Source organism: Bufo gargarizans, chromosome 6, assembly GCF_014858855.1.
Source record: "Bufo gargarizans isolate SCDJY-AF-19 chromosome 6, ASM1485885v1, whole genome shotgun sequence".
NCBI classification, from domain to species: domain Eukaryota; kingdom Metazoa; phylum Chordata; class Amphibia; order Anura; family Bufonidae; genus Bufo; species Bufo gargarizans.
The window spans coordinates 323,290,756-323,309,135 of record NC_058085.1 but is presented as its reverse complement, the minus strand read 5'-3'; the positions used below and the strand labels follow the sequence as shown (position 1 = coordinate 323,309,135).

Below are 18,380 nucleotides of genomic sequence, written 5' to 3'. Positions count from 1 at the left end.
TTGGTGACTCATTGGCTTCTTAAAGGAATCATTATTTTAAGGCTACCTGCAGACATAAATGTATTTGATGTGGATTTTACAAATTTCAGGCGGATTCCATATGCATAAAAAATTGTTCGTCATACACGCTCTGTGCAGGTACCCTAAAGGAACCACTTCAGGCAAAACTGACTCAGGCTGTGTCCACACAGGCAACAAATACCTGCTGAAAAAAACTGAGGTAGAGGAGACTGGAGATCTGCCCATGAGAACAGGCCATTATTGGCGGCAAAAACACTGCCATTCCTCATTGACTTCAATTGGAAACGCAGTTAAAATGCGCCTCAAAGATGTAACATGCAACTTCTGAAGTTTTTCGGAAAACGGACTAGTAAAAACATAAAAACACGTAGTCGTGTGCACTAGGAGGGTATGTATTTTCCATTAAAAAAGCATTTTGAATGCGTATTACACAGCATAAAATGGTCATTTTGGTTTTAAATTGTAGTACTACCCCAATTATGCCAGCCAGTGGCACGGACTACCAAAGATGCACCTAATTTATAATGAGGCGCACGCGCTATCATAACTCTGCAGCAACTCTGATGTGAAAGAAACAAAAAAGGCATTCAAAATGAGTCTCAATAAATGACCTCTAATGAGTTTTTGGCCATGTGAATATATCCTCACTGTTCAGTGTCTATTGCAGGGCTTAAAGGGAACCTGTCACCGGGATTTTGTGTATAGAGCTGAGGACATGGTTTGCTAGATGGCCGCTAGCACATCCGCAATACCCAGTCCCCATAGCTCTGTGTGCTTTTATTGTGTCAAAAACCCGATTTGATACATATGCAAATTAACCTGAGATGAGTCCTGTCCCTGACTCATCTCACGTACAGGACTCATCTCAGGGTAATTTGCATATGTATCATGTATCAAATCGTTTTTTTTACACAATAAAAGCACACAGAGCTGTGGGGACTGGGTATTGCGGATGTGCTAGCTGCCATCTAGCAACCCATGTCCTCAGCTCTATACCCGAAATCCCGGTGACAGGTCTCCTTTAAAGGGTTATTCCCATCACAGACAATGGGGGCATATTGCTAGAATATGTCCCCATTGTCTGATAGGTGCGGGTCCCACCTCTGGTGCCCGCTCCTACAACAAGAACGGAGCGAAGAGGCTGGAGGACCCTGGATTTGCAAGCGCTGCTCCCATAGAAGTGAATGAAGTGAACTCGGCTATTTTCGGTAGCCCCATGCACAGTGCGCCCTCCGTTCATTTCCCCGCTCCGTTCTCATTGTAGCGATATGCCCCCATTGTCTGTGACGGGAATACCCCTTCAAGATGGTTATGTATGACACAGGGATACTCCCCTGATGTATTCCTCTGTCAGACACTGACCCCTCAGGCCCTGCACTACGCATAGAACAATCAGTGCATACATTTTGCCTAGAGATTTCCTTTGATACCATCGAGATTTACATATTTTTAGATTTATAAGTTTGTGCGTTTTTTTTTCTGGCTTTAAAATAGAGATGCCTATGTAAAAAATGCCAATGACCCCCAAAAGTTCCACAAAAATGCCAAATCTCTGTGTACTTGTAGATTGCTATAGAGGTTGCTATAAAGTAACATCTGGGCGCAGTATTTTTGAACGAAAAAAAAAAAGTATTGAAAACGCATCAAAGCCCTGTGTATAACCCTATTAGGCAGATGAAGGAGTTATCACAGATTGGCGCTCCCTAGTGGAGACAAAGGGTCCTGCAGTCAGTGTACTTTTTGTTCCCTTGCATACTAAAACTAAGCAAAAATGATAAACTGAGGACATATTTTACCTCCACCGATTTTTCATGGAGAATGTTCTATATTCTGCCTTCATCTGCAGAACGGACTCACGAACCCAGAAAGACATTTAATTACAGAGCTAATAATTGTCACGGAAGGCTGCATATCACTTCTCGGCAGCTTGTAATTGATAAACTGTAGCCTGCAGCTGACGCTCTCATATATTCTGATTAGGGACAAGGTACAGACACGGATCCCCTATTGTCTCCCCTTTGATCCCATTTCAGTAGAAGGCCACCTCATCTAGGGGGGGACTCAGCTGCACCTTGCATTCTGACGGCCAGACCCTTGTCACCCTCCAGAGAATTGCAAATGCTTCATGCCAGGTTTGTGAGGGTTAATGTCTGTTCTCCAGCTACTTAATGAGAAAACGACGCACAAAGCAGATGAGACACAAAGACAGTTTATTTATCACTATTTAAGCAAATTCACATAAGCAAGATGTGCTGCAGGGCCCACGGCAGGGTGTATTGTTCTCACTGCCCCTTTAAGGGGCTGGAGTCCGGTTCAAAGAATTCCTAGGGTACGGTCACACGGTCAGATTTCTGCATGCGGTTTTGAAAGCCAAACCAATATCTGTCCTGTGCACCTTCTCTCCTATTATAATCCACTCCTGATCTTGGCTTCTGCATGCAGAAACTTGTGGCCATACCCTAGTACAGGGATGGACAACCTGAGGCTCTCCAGCTGTTGCAAAACTACAATTCCCAGCATGCCCAGACTGCCTACAGCTATCAGCCTACGGCAGGGCATGGTGGGAGTTGTAGTTTTACAACAGCTGGAGAGCCGCTGGTTGTCCATGCCTGCCCTAGTATATTTGATGTTCAGTCAAAAATATTGTTGGGATATCCTGTCGATAAGGTGAGAACATCAGCCTAGGTGGTATCACTGAAGAATTTCAAGAAGCTGAGCCATGAAGAGCTGTCTGAGGAAGGACACTGTAGAGCTGCTGTTGCTGATACAGGTATTCCTTTATGTTTGCCTATGTGCCCCCAAATTGTTACAAAACCTACTACGACATACATGTCATAGCATATGTCCTTCATGTTTCAATTCAGATATGAGTTACTCCAGAGCTGCACTTATAATTCTGCACACTATAGAGATTAAATCTCCCAGTATTCGCTGCTTGTCCAACATTTTCACAATGCTTCATTTATAGTCTTTATACCATACCCTGTACAGGCATCAAAGAGATAACTAACTAACTACCGTAACTAACTAACTGACTAGAGCAGCTCAGATAAGCTGTTAGGGGGCGTCTGACAGCTGCTGGCAGCTTCAATAAATAACAAACAGGATTGTGATTTCAGCTCTGGAGTATAATACAGGCTGTAACTCAGGATCAGCGCAGATATACACAGTGACTCCACTAGCAAAACAGTGAGTGCAGCTCTGGAGTATAAGGGTGCCTCCACATGCGGCCATTCACCTTAATGGTGCTTTCAGAAATCCTTGTGCTTGCTGTATTTTCAGTCGCAGAATTTTCTGCCACAAAATCTGCTGTGTGTGAAGGCAGCCTAATACAGGATCACCCCTCACACCTGCACTAAAGCTACCTGGAAGGCTTTTTTGTGGCAGAGGAACAGCCGGCCAGAGTTCAAGTTATACGGCCTAGCTGGATACTGCCGTTCACCGCCAGACCCCATTGACTATAATGGGATGTGTCCGGTTTCCGGCATGAGCGCCGGGTTTTGGCCAGTCAAAACCTGGTACATGCATCGGTTTTTGTCTGACCAGAACCTGGCACTCTTGCTGGAAACCGACCAAATCCCTACCGGATCCCATTATAGTCAATGGTGCATGGCCCTATCCGACTAGACCCATAGCGTGAACTCTGGCAGGCTATTCCTCTGATTTGCTTTTGCAGTCGATTACATCCTGCATTGGAGCCTTGTAATGTAGGACGTAGGAAGCATCATTGGTAAGAACAAGGGGCATGGTTAGTGTCACATGATCTGCTGATGTCAGGACACATCTCACTGCCCTAAGGTATGAATGTGCAGCACCCGACCACGGGGTTGTTTTTAAGTAAATTTGTCATGATGCCAGTTGCATTGAAGAAACAAGGGACATAGTCCCCTTAAGTAGATGGTGTTGGTGGTACCCAGGTGTAGGAATGCCAGAGTGGTGTAAGGGTAGACTATAATGTCCCTTTAGATGTGGCTGTGCATGTGTCACGGTGCTCCTACCTGGCTAACCTGGATGCTGTTGTCCACAACAGAGCAAAGGATAGGTGATGAAGGTGATGATTAAAAAAATTGAGTCCAGACTTGATGTTGATAACAGCTTTACTTGAATAAACTATCAGGAAACAATCTTCCAACTTTATCTTGGTTACCAGCAGGCATTGGCTTAAATTCTGGCAGGCAAACACACTCAGCTCTGCTACATCTGTTGCTCTCTAGCTCTGCTGTGCTAACAGGATGTACTTTCTGTAGTCTGACTCTGTCTTTATCTTTATCCAGGGAACTTTTCCTCCTGGCTTCTGAGGCTCTTTGCTTTGGCCTCCTGATCCAGCAGAGCTGATGGTGCTCTACTGGCTGAAACACAGCCTTCCCCTTGGAGGGGGCACTCCAGACTGACTTTAGCAGGGCCCGTCCAGCAGGGACGAGGGCCTGCTTCCTTCCCCAAGCGGGGGTACTCTAAAATGACCTCCACTAATTAAAACTCCTCCCTTTTTATAGAGGGCTGGAATGGAAAGAAGGGCTCCATTCTAGACAAAATAGCCCTGCCAAGCTTGCTGCCACCTGCTGGTGAACCATGCACACTACATTTACACACAACAGTTGCAAAACAGGAAATGCACAGTGTTTGAACCTGGAATAAATACACATGATGACATTGAATCAACCATAGGAGATAGTGGAGAGGTGTAAAAGTTGGCAATGCACCTCTGGGGCGTTACAAATGGATACCAGTCACATGACAAACCAGGATGTAGGATTCAAGCATGGATGATGAGAGAAAACTGCAAACTAGGTAAATTTTGAAGAAAAGAAAAACAAAACAAAAAAAACAATCCAAGGAAAAATGGGGGGAAGAGTCATTGATGAAAATAAACTTTAGCGTGCAAAGTAGTTTAGGGCACAACCCTTTTAAGTATGTTTTTGGAATGTGAAATTCTGATCGGTGGGCATAGAAGGGTTAGTAGAAAAGCTCCATGCTAGTAAAAAAGTCCATGCTTTTAAGGTTGGTTATGAAGCTATCTCTGCAGTGCTGCAATGTTGCAGTGCTATCCACCCTGTCCCCCCGCAGAACTGAGGAATATAGAAGTTAGAAAGCATTGTGCACACAGTACTGAAATAATCCTTGCACCTATATTTGTATATTTCCCTTTGGCATTATATTATTTACTATGTAAATATATCTGTCTTGCTATCTGTAGTCTACATTCTCATACACAGAGGGATATATTTAGTGTTTTATCCTACTCCTTTCACTGGGGACTTAGCTAGGACAGTTCATATTGCAGAGATCAGCTGATCTGAAAAAACTGTACACATTTACCAACGGGAACATGACAAGGGCCCCGATCATGGATCCTAGCTGTACCACCGCGCCACACCACACAAGGGCGCTGTGACCCTGGCTGCGGAGAATGACTCCAATCATGACTTTCACGTAACTGAGCGTCCCAATAAAGAGGATCCAGGAGATGACCTGAAAAAACAGGTATAAAAGTCAAAACAGAGAACTGTGCAACATAAAGGTAGGTCGTACAGGAGGATCTTAAAGGGGCACTCTTCTTATTTAGGTTTAGGTTGTCTGTCCCGCAAATAAAGTTACAGAATTGTAACTATTACAGAGGACAACTTACCTTTTAGATATGGTTATGGCAAGTCTGAAATGCTAGGAAAATATAAAACATGTGGCTATCCAGCTGTTGCAAAACTACAACTTGCTGCATCCTGGGAGTTGTAGTTTACAACAGCTGGGGAGCTACAGGTTAGAAACCACTACTGTGAACTATCTGTGCCATGTTGCTATTAGGGCTCATGCACACGAACGTGTGCCAGTCTGGCCCTTGCTGCGGTCCGCAATGCACGGGCACTGACTGTAGGGCCGCTGCATGCGGATCACGGACCCATTCACTTGAATGGGGTCCGCGATCCGCATCTGACGGTTCGCACTGCAAAATTTGCTGTGCAGAGGCACGGAGAGAAACCCCATGGAAGCACTCCGTAGTGCTTTCGTGGGGTTCCGTGCCTCTGTTCCGCAACAAACTCCCGGATTGCAGACCTATTCCAGTGAATACTGGGACACATTATAAAAAAGTGTGATTCTGCAGCCATGCCCAAGCAAGTGCATGTCCTAAGACAATGGGGCAGATTTACTAAGCCCGTCGTAAACCTAGGAGGTAATGTATCAAGAGTGATGTTAAATATTTGTACCATTTTAAGTGTTTACACCATTTTTGTGTTTTTTTTGCCATGGCCTGCAGTTTACATTTACTAATATGTGTCCAGATGTTTTAAGTTTACATTTACTAATGTTTGTCCAGATGTTTTGTGGACAGGGCTACATCTTTAGCCGGATTTATCCAAAAGTAGCAAAAAAATCTCAAGTCTACTTTAGTCCCCTGGCACCACGTACAAACTGGCAGGGCCTTTGTAATAAGTATGACTAGAATTTAGGCTAGTTGCTCACTAGCGCTATACATCCGGCAGGCTGTTCCGGCAGGGGGCTGGCGGAGATCTGGCTGCATTCAAGCAAATATGCCGACAATCGACCGGGAGAAAACCACTGCGTGGTTACATACCTTACATACCTCTGGCATTGCCGGAGTGCGCAGAGATCTGGCAGGCTGCTCTCTAACGGAACGGCCTGCTGGATCTCTGCCACTAAGGTGAAACAAGCCTTAGACTAACAAATCCATAGGTATGTTGTCCGAAAAAAAAAAAAAAAAAGAAGTGTGATATTTTGGATCGTATCCCAAAAAGCTAAACACACCAAAAAAGAACAAAGAGTCACACGTTAATACATTACTCCCTTAGGCCCCGTTCACACGAGCGAGTTTTCCGCGTGGATGCAATGCGTGACGTGAACGCATTGCACCCCCACTGAATCCTGACCCATTCATTTCAATGGGTCTGTGTACATGAGCGTTGTTTTTCACGCATCACTTCTGCGTTGTGTGAAAATCGCAGCATGTTCCATATTCTGCGTTTTGCTATACGTTTTTCACTGATGGTTGCTAAGAGATGTTGTTTGTAAACCTTCCGTTTTTTTATTACGTGCGTGAAAAAACGCATCAAAACACATTGCACCCGCGCAGAAAAAACTGAACAACTGAACACAATCGCAGACAAAACTGACTGAACTTGTTTGCAAAATGGTGCGAGTTTCACTGAACGCACCCGCATCTTATCCGGCCCAAATCTATGACGCTCGTGTGCAAGAGGCCTTAGACAGGCTGCGTGGACCTGCACCAGATTTATCACAGGGGCTCAGGTGGGGTGATGAACGTGGTGCAGGGATAGACACTTTTCTCTGACTCTGTACCAACCATTGGTTTGCTTAGTTTTCTTTCCAGCAAAGCCCTGGCCCTTTCGGCTTAAGCGTCACTACTTTTTTAAGCGAGCCCAAAAATTTGGACCAATTTTTTTAGACTGATTCTAGCTGAGACATATTAGTAAATCTGGGCCACAGACTTCTGGGACGTACATTGGGTCAGATTTACTAATCCTGTCTAAAATGTATACGCCATGAACAAGCAGTATAAAGATTCGCCACATTTTTCATAGTGGCGCAGGCTGGATGGTAATTCCAACCCGATTCCTTTGAAAAGTTCGTTAACAATACAGCCTCCGTCCTACAGTCCTTGATGCGCTTGATGCGATAGATCTTTCTAAAACCTGATGGGCCAGAAATGCGCCAATAGCACTACATTTTGGGTGCATTTTCTGAGGTCTAGGTGTAATCACTTTAGTAAATATTGCCCTTTGTGGGCAGGGTTCCTTCTTATGTATAACCATGTATGGCCTCACATGTTAGGGGGTTGGTAAACAGAGCTTTTTGTAGTGGAAAGTAAGACATAATTATATACATATACGTGAAACTCGAAAAATTTGAATATCGTGCAAAGTTCATTATCCAACTTAAAAGGTGAAACTAACATATGAGATAGACTCATTACATGCAAAGCGAGATATTTTAAGCCTTTATTTGTTATAATTTGGACGATTACGGCTTACAGCTTATAAAACCCCAAAGTCACAATCTCAGGTCCCCTTTGCTCAGGGGGTATGGATTAATTATCTGCCTAGAGTGCGACACTTTGAGCCTAGAATATTGAACCTTTTCACAAAATTCTAATTTTAAATGAACGTTTGCACGATATTCTAACTTTTCGAGTTTCACCTGCATTTATATATATACTGCTTAGAGTCTGTATAGGATTTTTTTTATCCTAATAACCTATGGATTGTAGAAAGAACCAGATAATTGACCATCACACGCTCCTGTGTTGTAAACATTTTTTAATTTGTATTTATTGCTCCCCTAAGGTAAAAAATCTGCTGCTCTCTGCTTAGAGGAGGATCTACAGAGCAAGATCTAACGGAACAGAAATTGTAAATCAATGGCTGATCCGGGTCTCTGATAAAAGACGCATGGATAATGAATTGCTATGCCACAGGTGCCTGTCCATATAACGTACTCTAAATTCTATGAAAAATAGGATCTCTGCAAGAAAATGTATAGATTTACACTCATCAGCCGGATCAATGTTGTCTTGTGGATTTTGCATTAGAGCTTCATTTCCGTGGCAGTTACTTTGGTAAAGAGACATTGTGGCAGAAAATAGGAGCCACAGCGCCACCTTGTGACAGAAGACAGTTTATGTTGTGTCAGATTTCTAAGGGCTTGGCAAGAAACCACAGGACAGCTCCAGACAAAGCTGTAATAGAGCAATCTATGGGGGGATAGTGTACCCACATATACCGTAACTATGGAAGTATTCTACCTTAAAGGGTTTGTCTCACTTCAGCAAATGGCATTTATCACGTAGAGAAAGTTAATACAAGGCACTTACTAATGTATTGTGATTGTCCATATTGCCTCCTTTCTGCATAGGAGCGGCACACAGAAGGGCAGATATACTAATCCTATAGATGGCTCTCTAGACTTGCATTGGATTTATCACAGGGGCTCAGGCTGGATGATAAATCTTTTCTCTGACTCTATACCAAGTATTAGTTGGCATAGGAGGCATTCATACGACCGTATTCTCGGTCTGCATCCGATCCGCATTTTTGGCGGATCAGATGCAGACTCAATCATTTCAGTGGGGCCACAAAAGATGCGAATAGCACCCCTGAAAAAAAAAAGAACAATTCCTATTCTTATCTATTTTGCGGACAAAGGGCAAGACAGTGCTGATCCACAAAATGTGTGGGTTTTGTGGATCCGCAATTTGTGGACCACAAAACAGATATGGTTATTTTAATGCTCCCTTACTTTTAGACAGATTTTCATGCCACAATTTTGGTGCAAATTTGGATCAATATGGCACATCTTGGGTCAAGCCCCTTTCCAGCAAAGCTCCAGCGCCTCCTGATAAGCCCTGCCCTTTTTTTGAGCAAGTCAAAAAAAAAAAAGGGTAGAAACCCTACTTACGCCAACAATTTTGTCACTTTTTGGACAGGTTATAGGCTCAGGCACATTAGTAAATCTAATTGTATATTGTGTATACTGTTTGTTTTGCCTGCAGTTTTATTTTAACTTGATAGTTGCGTCTTATATTTTTCATATTACCATATAAAATACAGACAGTGACTCGTTATCCTAGACAGGTCATAAGCTCTGCCATTTGGTGATCAGTCCACATTGTGTCAGCAGAGATGTCCTGATGCTTGATTTATAGCGGGCCTCCACTTAAAGGAGTTTTCCGAGATTTTTTTTTTACTGATGACATATCTTCAAGATAGGTATTCAGTATCTGATTGGTGGGGTCCAACAACCGGGACCCCTGACGATCAGCTGCTTGAGAAGGCAGTGGCGCTTCTGTAAGCGCTGTGGCCTTGTCTCAGCTTTTCCTAGGCCAGTGATGACAAGTTCATGTGTCACCTGCTCTAGGAGCAGCTCAGCCCCATAGAAGTGAATGAGGCTCAGCACAATACCAAGCACAGCCGCTATACAATGTACGGCGCTGTGCTCGGTGAGCTTAGAGAAGGCACTGGCGCTCGCAGGAGTGCTGATGCCTTCTCAAAACAGCTGATCGACAGGGGTCCCAGATTTCAGACCCCCACCGATCAGTAAAAAAATCTCGGAAAACCCTTTTAAGCTCTTCTAGAGGTGGAGGTACGTTTTCATTATATTTATTGTTTCTTCAGACTATATCATTTTCTACTTTTCTAGTGACACTCATCTTCTGAAAATCCAGCTTCTGCCAATATCATACCCTTTACCAGGTTTCTGCCCTGGGCTATGGATGGGGCATCACTTCCGCTGTGGATGGAACTATTGCTCTCCCTGGTGCATGTGCAGATGAGATGGATACAGGAGTTTGCGCATGCACCAGGGAGTGGGGTTAATTTTGGCCCTGTCTACAGTAGAAGTAGTGTCCCATCCGTGCCTCAAGGCCAGACGACAACGGCAGAAGCAGGCATCATGTGGCCGGGTTCCCTGGATGCAGGTCCAGACTTCCTTCCACAGCCTTTTTATATGTAATTAGGGTAGGTTTGCAGGACCCACAGAAAAGCCCTTTGATTTCATACTTACAATAAGGATTACTCCCCAGTTAGTGTTCTGCAGAATAGGACATGGACTCATCACTGCTGTCATCATGTTATAAGCCCCGAATCCTGTCCCCAGCACTGAAAGCAGTACAAGGATCAGAAGAGACCTGATGGGTGTAAATTTAAAGATGGTTTCATCTGCGATGCTCCCCATGTATTTTATTATTAGCAGTATTATTTTATTATATTATATATAATTATATTTGGTCAAATTGTGCGAAAGGATAAAGGCAGATTTACTGTCTAAGGTTAAAGCAATATAAACTTAGGGCGCCTCCACACGTGGCAGAAAAATCGGACAAAATATACACAGATGCAGATTTTTACATTTATGTTATTAGTCCCAGCCGACAACAGCCTGCTGAAGCCCTCTGGACCAGGCATTGCTGGATGTTACCTTGACTATAATGGGGTCCGGCAGAGATGCGGCCACTACCCGGCAAATATGCTGGGATTCGGCCAGACAAAAACCTCTGTGTGCATCATTTAATTTAGTTTTTTTGTTTAATTCCGTTTTTTTAATGCATATTTTAATATGGATTTTGCGGCCACGTGTGAAGGCACCCTACAGTCAACATACACATTATACTAAAGTTGATTAAAAAAAAATGAGCAAGTACTTACCTGGGAGACCAACACTGCCCCTCTGGTTCTCAGCAGTGATGTCCCATCGATGACATGCGACCGCTGCAGTCTACCACTGTCCTAAGAGGCCAGTGATTGGCTGCAGCAGTCACGTTTTGTCAGCATGACATCACTGTTGCAGCCAAGACGGGAGAACTGGAGCGGCAGGATGGGCTGTGCCTGAAACTGGACAACCCCTTTAATGTGTATGGCCACCTTTAGACTAGTCAGTCTATAAAGATGTGCCCTATTTATCACAGCGGCTTAAGCTGAATAATACATTTGAAGTTTTGGTTTACATTGCACAATAATTTTAGTGCAATTTTGTGTACATTTTTGCAACTGAAAGGAGTTCTCCGGGAATGATTGAAAATGGCTGCTTGGCAACTTGTCCTAGAATGTAAGCAGGACTGGTTAATTACTCCACTTGCAGAGTAGCCTTGGAAAGTGAGGGGCCTCACTGCACACTACTGCTCTATAATAGATGGTAATGAAGCGGTTCTGCCTACGATATGCCATCATAGCTGAGCAGCCTGACAGGAAAACTCCCCAATCTATACTATATACAATATTTGATTATATCCACTATAAAGTAACAACATGCCCTTACGGAAGTACTCAAAAATGAATATTAAACCAACAGAATAACTGAGTATAAGGCCCTTTTCACACGGGCGAGTTTTCCGTGCGGGTGCGATGCGTGCGGTGAACGTATTGCACCCGCACTGAATCCTGACCCATTCATTTCTATGGGGCTGTGCACATGAGCGGTGATTTTCACGCATCACTTGTGCGTTGAGTGAAAATCGCAGCATGCTCTATATTGTCCGATTTTCATGCAGGCCCCATAGAAGTGAATGGGAAGCGTGAAAATCGCATAGCATCCGCAAGCAAGTACGGATGCGGTGCGATTTTCACGCACGGTTGCTAGGAGACGATCGGGATGGAGACCCGATCATTATTATTTTCCCTTATAACATGGTTATAAGGGAAAATAATAGCATTCTGAATACAGAATGCATAGTAAAACAGCGCTAGAGGGGTTAAAAAATTTGTAAAAAAAATTTAACTCACCTTAGTCCACTTGATCGCGAAGCCCGGCGTCTCCTTGTGTCTCCTCTGCTGAACAGGACCTGGGGTGAGCATTAAATACAGGTAAAGGACCTTTGATGACGTCACTCCGGTCATCACATGGTCTTTTACCATGGTGAATCACCATGGTAAAAGATCATGTGACGTACCATGTGATGACCGGAGTGACGTCATCAAAGGTCTTTTACCTCTATTTAATGCTCACCCCAGGTCCTGTTCAGCAGAGGAAACACAAGGAGATGCCGGGCTTCACGATCAAGTGGACTAAGGTGAGTTAAATTTTTATTTTATTTTTTAACCCCTCTAGCGCTGTTTTACTATGCATTCTGTATTCAGAATGCTATTATTTTCCCTTATAACCATGTTATAAGGGAAAATAATACAATCTTCAGAACATCAATCCCAAGCCCGAACTTCTGTGATGAAGTTCGGGTTTGGGTACCAAACATGCATGATTTTTCTCACGCGAGTTCAACGCATGACAATGTTTTGCACTCGCGCGGAAAAATCGCGCATTTTCCCACAACGCACCCGCCTCTTATCCGGGCAAAAAAACTGACGCCCGTGTGAAAGAGGCCTAAGGCCTCTTTCACCCGGATGCGTTCAGGGTGCGTTCAGTGAAACTCGCACCATTTTGCAAGCAAGTTCAGTCAGTTTTGCCTGCGATTGCGTTCAGTTGTTCAGTTTTTTCCACGCGGGTGCAATGCGTGACGTGAACGCATAGCACCCGCACTGAATCCTGACCCATTCATTTCAATGTGTCTGTGTACATGAGCATTTTTTTTCACGCATCATTTCCGCGTTGCGTGAAAAATGCAGCATGTTCTATATTCTGCATTTTTCATGCAGCCCTGGCCGCATAGAAGTGAATGGGGCTTCAGTGAAAAACACATTGCGTCTGCAACCACGGATGCAATGCGTTTTTCACTGATGGTTGCTAAGAGATGTTGTTTGTAAACCTTCAGTTTTTTATCATGCGCGTGAAAAATGCATTTAAAACGCTGTCACGCCTTGCCCTGTGAATGTGCGGAGATCTGCCAGGCTGGCTGCACATGTCTGATTCTTCTCTTTGTTTTGGTTTGGGTTTGAGCTGGATCCACCTTCCCTCAGGTGTACTGGGTTGATTGCTAGCGAGGCTATTTATTCCTCCTTCTCCCAGTGGCCTGTGCGGGTTATAGTTCATTCCTGTGGGCTTTGGATGTGTTGTGGATTGTCTGCTCCAGCTCAGCTCAAGATAAGTCCTCTCTGTTTCTTCCCTTGGTGTCTTTTATCTAGGCCTCTAGGGAGACGCTTGCTTCCTCCTGTTTGAAGAAGCAGGTTGCCTCTTCCCCTTTCCCTACTGCTCAGGGTTTTCCCAGGGTATATAGACTTAGGCACGAGGGCATGTGCATATCCACCATAAGGGTATGCACATGTGCACAGCAGTATAGGGAAAGCCTTAGGGATCGCTAGGAGGTGACCCTTTCTCCATAGCTTTTGGGCCTAGTATATTGTTCTGTTTGTTTTCCCTGTGTTTGGTTATTTCCCTGCTTATCTACCTTCCGTGACAAACGCATTGCACCCGTGCGGAAAAAACTGAACAACTGAACACACTTGCAGACAAAACTGACTGAACTTGCTTGCAAAATGGTGCGAGTTTCACTGAACGCATCCAGAGCCAATCTGTCACGCTTGTGTGAAAGAGGCCTAACTCTGTTCCACTTTAGGCCCCTTTCACACAGGCAAGAATTCCGTGTGGGTGCATTGGTTAGCACTCGTGCCTTGCAGCGCTGGGGTCCTAGATTCGAATGCGACCAAGGGCAACATCTGCATGGAGTCTGTATGTTCTCCATGTGTTTGCGTGGGTTTCCACCGGGTTCTCCGGTTTCCTCCCACACTCCAAAGACATACCGATAGGGACCTTAGATTGTGAGCCCCATTGGGGACAGTTGGATGCTAATGTCTGTAAAGCGCTGCGGAATATAGTAGCGCTACATAAGTGCATTAAATAAATAAATAATTAATGTGTGAGGTGAACGCATTGCACCCGCACTGAATCCGGACCTATTCACTTCAATGGGCCTGTTCAGATGAGCAGTGATTTTCACGCATCACTTGTGCGCTGCGTGAAAATTGCAGCATATTCTATATTCTGCGATTTTCACGCAACGCAGGCCCGATAGAAATAAATGTGTCTGCGTGAAAATCGCAAGCATCCGCAAGCAAGTGCGATTGCGGTGCGATTTTTCACGCATGGTTGCTAGGAGGTGATGTAAGTAAATTGATAAAAGTCAATTTACAGTTTTTTAACCCCTAAACCCACATTTTAGTAAGCATTCTGTATTAAGAATGCTATTATTTTCCCTTATAACCATGTTATAAGGGAAAATAATAAAATCTACAGAACACCAAACCCAAACCCGAACTTCAGTGAAGAAGTCCGGGTTCGGGTCTGGGTACCACAATAAGCTTTTTCTCACGCACATGCAAAACGCATTGCACTCACGCGGAAAAAAATTGAGCAACGCAACACAATCGCAGTCAAAACTGACCGAAATTGCGTACGCACTCGCACGATTTTCCCTGATCGCAGACGCAATGCATCCGGATGTAATCCGGACACGCTCGTCTGCAAGAAGCCTTAAAATCATCAACATTTATTAAAATAATCTAAGAAATTACAAATCATGATTATAATAACCGCATCAAAAACATAGCACTGCATCTGCAACATTCAAATGTACTTTATAGACCTAACAATACAGGTGTACCATTATTGCACCTCATCCCTAAGACCTCAGATCTAGCAGTATGTAAATAGGACCACTGTGCTTCTATACCAATGAGCCCTAGTATAAGAACACATGGGCAATGTCACAAAAAGACCTTAAAATATAAAGAGATGTGGGAAATGATAAATTGTAATTTTTTTGATTATATTATAAATGTTGATGATTTTAAAGGGGAACAGAGTTGTACTCAATTATTCTGTTGGTTTAATATACAGTATATGCAAGTGCCAGAGCGTAGTGTGTAGTGATGCCCTGACCCTTCACCTCCCCTTCCAAGGAAGCTTTGCAAGTGGAGGCCACCAGTCCTGCTCACATTCTATGACAGGTTGCTGGCAGCCATTTTAAATAATTCCTGGAGAACCCCTTTGACTCTTTAATGTCCACCCATATCCTTTTTTACGGTAAGCATTAAAGGGCCTTAGGCTAGGGCTACACGACGACATTTTGTCGCACCAATGTCGCGCAACAATTTTTACAATAATAGTCTACGGTGTCGCACCGTGACATGCAACATGCTGCGACTACGACACGATAGTAGAAAAAAATCCATCCAAGATCGCAGTCAAAGCATGTCGCAGTGCGCCACCATGGGCTATCATTATAAAAGTTGTCACGCGACCCATGTAGCAGTGTAGTTGTGCCCTATGTGTAGTTGTGCCCTGCACATGTCGTCGTGTAGCCCTAGCCTCAGGCTGGGCCGCCGCCTTTTCACAACAAGTGCTGCACGGATCCCCCAGGCTGCACAGGCTGTTTAACCCCTTACATGGCGCAGGCAATGGCACCCGCCGCATGTAAGCGGTGACAGATGGAATGACAGGTATCGCTGCATCTGTATTGATCCGCACTGCACAAATTTCATGTAAATTATCCCCTATGGTGAATGCTGTAAAAAAAACAACCAAAAATGCCAGAATTGCTAATTTATTCTTAGTCGCCACCGGGAAAAAATAGTCGCCACCGGGAAAAAAAGTAATATTTACCCCAAAATGATACCAATGAAAACTATAAGTCGTCCTGCAAAAATCAATCCCTCACACAACTCCGTGAAAAGAAAAAACTGTTACGGGTCTTGGGATGCGGCGATTCAAAACGATTTTCTCAAGGGGTTTTATTGCACAAAAGTAAACGTAAAAAAATACAAAAAACTATATGTATTTGGTATCATTGTAATCGTACTGAGAATGAATAAAGATACTATGTTATTCATGCTGAAAAATGAACGGCGCAAAATGTATAACGTAAAAACTCAGTGGCAGTGTTGCTGTTTTTCTCATCTGCATCCCAGAAAGAGCTAATAAAAGTTAATCAGAAAGTTATGTGTACCCCATGGCACTATTAAAACTACAACTTGTCCCGCAAAAAAACAAGCCCTCATACAGCTATATAGACAGAAAAACAAAAAAGTTATAGCTCTTGGAAGGTGTAGATGAAAAAAGGAAGAAAAGCACTTGGTCAGTGAGGCTCAAAACAGGCATTTACGGCATATCCATTTAATACACCATAAAGGTCTGCTAGATATGGATCCACGTCTATGTGGGGAATAGTTGGCTGCTGCAACACAGATTTCATCCTCTGCAGTGCACAATGGATTTGTCAATACACGTGGTTTCATCACAGATTTTTGACACTGATTTGTCACAGATTTTGCTGCAAAAATCCAGCCTGTGTGGCCATATCTTTAAATGGTTTGAGTGCAAATTCTCTCACTCACCTGCTAGGTAGGAACATGGCAATTAGACAAGCCAAAGGGTTTGCCATGGAGCCCAAGGAAGCAGCAAGGTGGTAAGCCAAGTTACCGTATGGCATGCAAGAGTATGTCTGTACAGATGGCAGGACACCATTGGTGAGAGCATTCACCCATCCAGTAAGGAAGTAAATGAGAGCATAGTGAGTCCAGGAATACTTTACTTTAGTATTATCTGAGCCTGAAGAAGCCCCACTACCATGAATGATGTCTTCTGTGCTCTTATTCGTATCAGAAGTCTCCATGTTACATGATAGCTTTACATCAGTTGTTGAGTAAGAATTGAGGGTGACTGTACTTTGAAGTAAGGAAACATTGGAGCTGTCTTCCTTGGAAACTCTTGTTAGGAAGAAAAAGGCCACCAGGCAGAAGACCATCATAATCGACAGAAGAAACCAGAAGACTTGAACTGAGAAATTGGCTGGAAGATACTGGGTTTCTATGTAGTAATCACCATCTGTAGAGTTTGGCCAGGCTTGAGTTGTATTCTCATTCCGTGTATAGTTGACACACTTAATCATCCCGACACCTTGTACCAGAGACAATAATCCTGGGATAAGACCGCTGAGACCCTCACCAATGAAGTATGTAGTTATGTATTTGGGTTGCAGTTGCATCATAAATGGCAGGAAGGTCACTGATGAAGTACAGTCCACCAGTGACAGGAAAAAGGTTAAGATCAGGAATCCTGTGCTGTGCATCTGCCCTGCAATCCATGTGGTTTCTTTCCAGAAGAATGCTAAGAGGAACAAGGCTACGATTCCCAGAATAATAATGGTGTGTATAACAGCGACCTCCTTCAACCAGCCAGGCTTTGCCTTGTGCATTATAGTAACAAAAAGTGGCCCTATGTTGGCCATTTGGATGAGGATAGTAAGGTATGATGGTAAGTACCATCCCTCAGGAACATCATTCACGATGATTGGAAGTTCTACCCATAGTCCATTGATGGCAACCCAGGAACCAGTTCCAAAGATACATGCCAACAAGTGGGTGACAAAAGCCATGTCTGACTACCTTCTAAGCAGTAGAGACTGTCCAACTGGGAAAAAGTCCAGCTCGTATTCTGTCCTCCTGTGTAAAAGAGTAACAAGTTCCTTCCCTGAACCTCCCCCTTCTTACAAAATACTGTACATCTTATCTCGTTCTGTGTAACCAAAGTCCATTCTGTCTTGGGTCAGTGTTGACTACGGACTCTTGAAACCTCAAGTAATATTCTCCGAGCTATGAAGTAAGCAAATTCCTTAAAAGTTTATCAGCACTTCTGCATAAACTATGAATGCATCTACTTGGCAATGTATATTTCATTGATTACTTAAAGGGAGTCTGTCACCAGCATTTCACTTTTTCAACCCTTCCCACAGCTCCCTAGCAAGCTTACAGTTAATAAAAACGTTACCTCTGGCATCAATCCTGGACTTATAGAACCATCAAAAACGATCTTTATAACATATGCAAATGACGACGCAAAAACACAACAAAGGAGGCGGTCCATCGGCGCATGCGCGATAGTTACTGTGATGCCGTACAAGGGAATGGGCATCGCAGTGCGCATGCATTGGCCAAAGGAATGAGTGCGCA

General features: G+C 43.8%; 1 protein-coding gene across 1 annotated transcript; it reads right to left on the bottom strand.

Annotated features, from left to right (window-relative positions):
* Nucleotides 1-4,313: 4,313 nt before the first annotated feature.
* SLC52A3 (solute carrier family 52 member 3) lies at nt 4,314-17,806 on the bottom strand. The gene is made up of 3 exons (XM_044298318.1): nt 16,767-17,806; nt 10,552-10,675; nt 4,314-5,490 (listed from the first exon to the last, which is right to left on the bottom strand). Exons 1-3 carry the CDS (start codon nt 17,804-17,806, stop codon nt 5,278-5,280), a joined length of 1,377 nt encoding a protein of 458 aa, XP_044154253.1. The 3' UTR covers nt 4,314-5,277.
* Nucleotides 17,807-18,380: the final 574 nt, after the last annotated feature.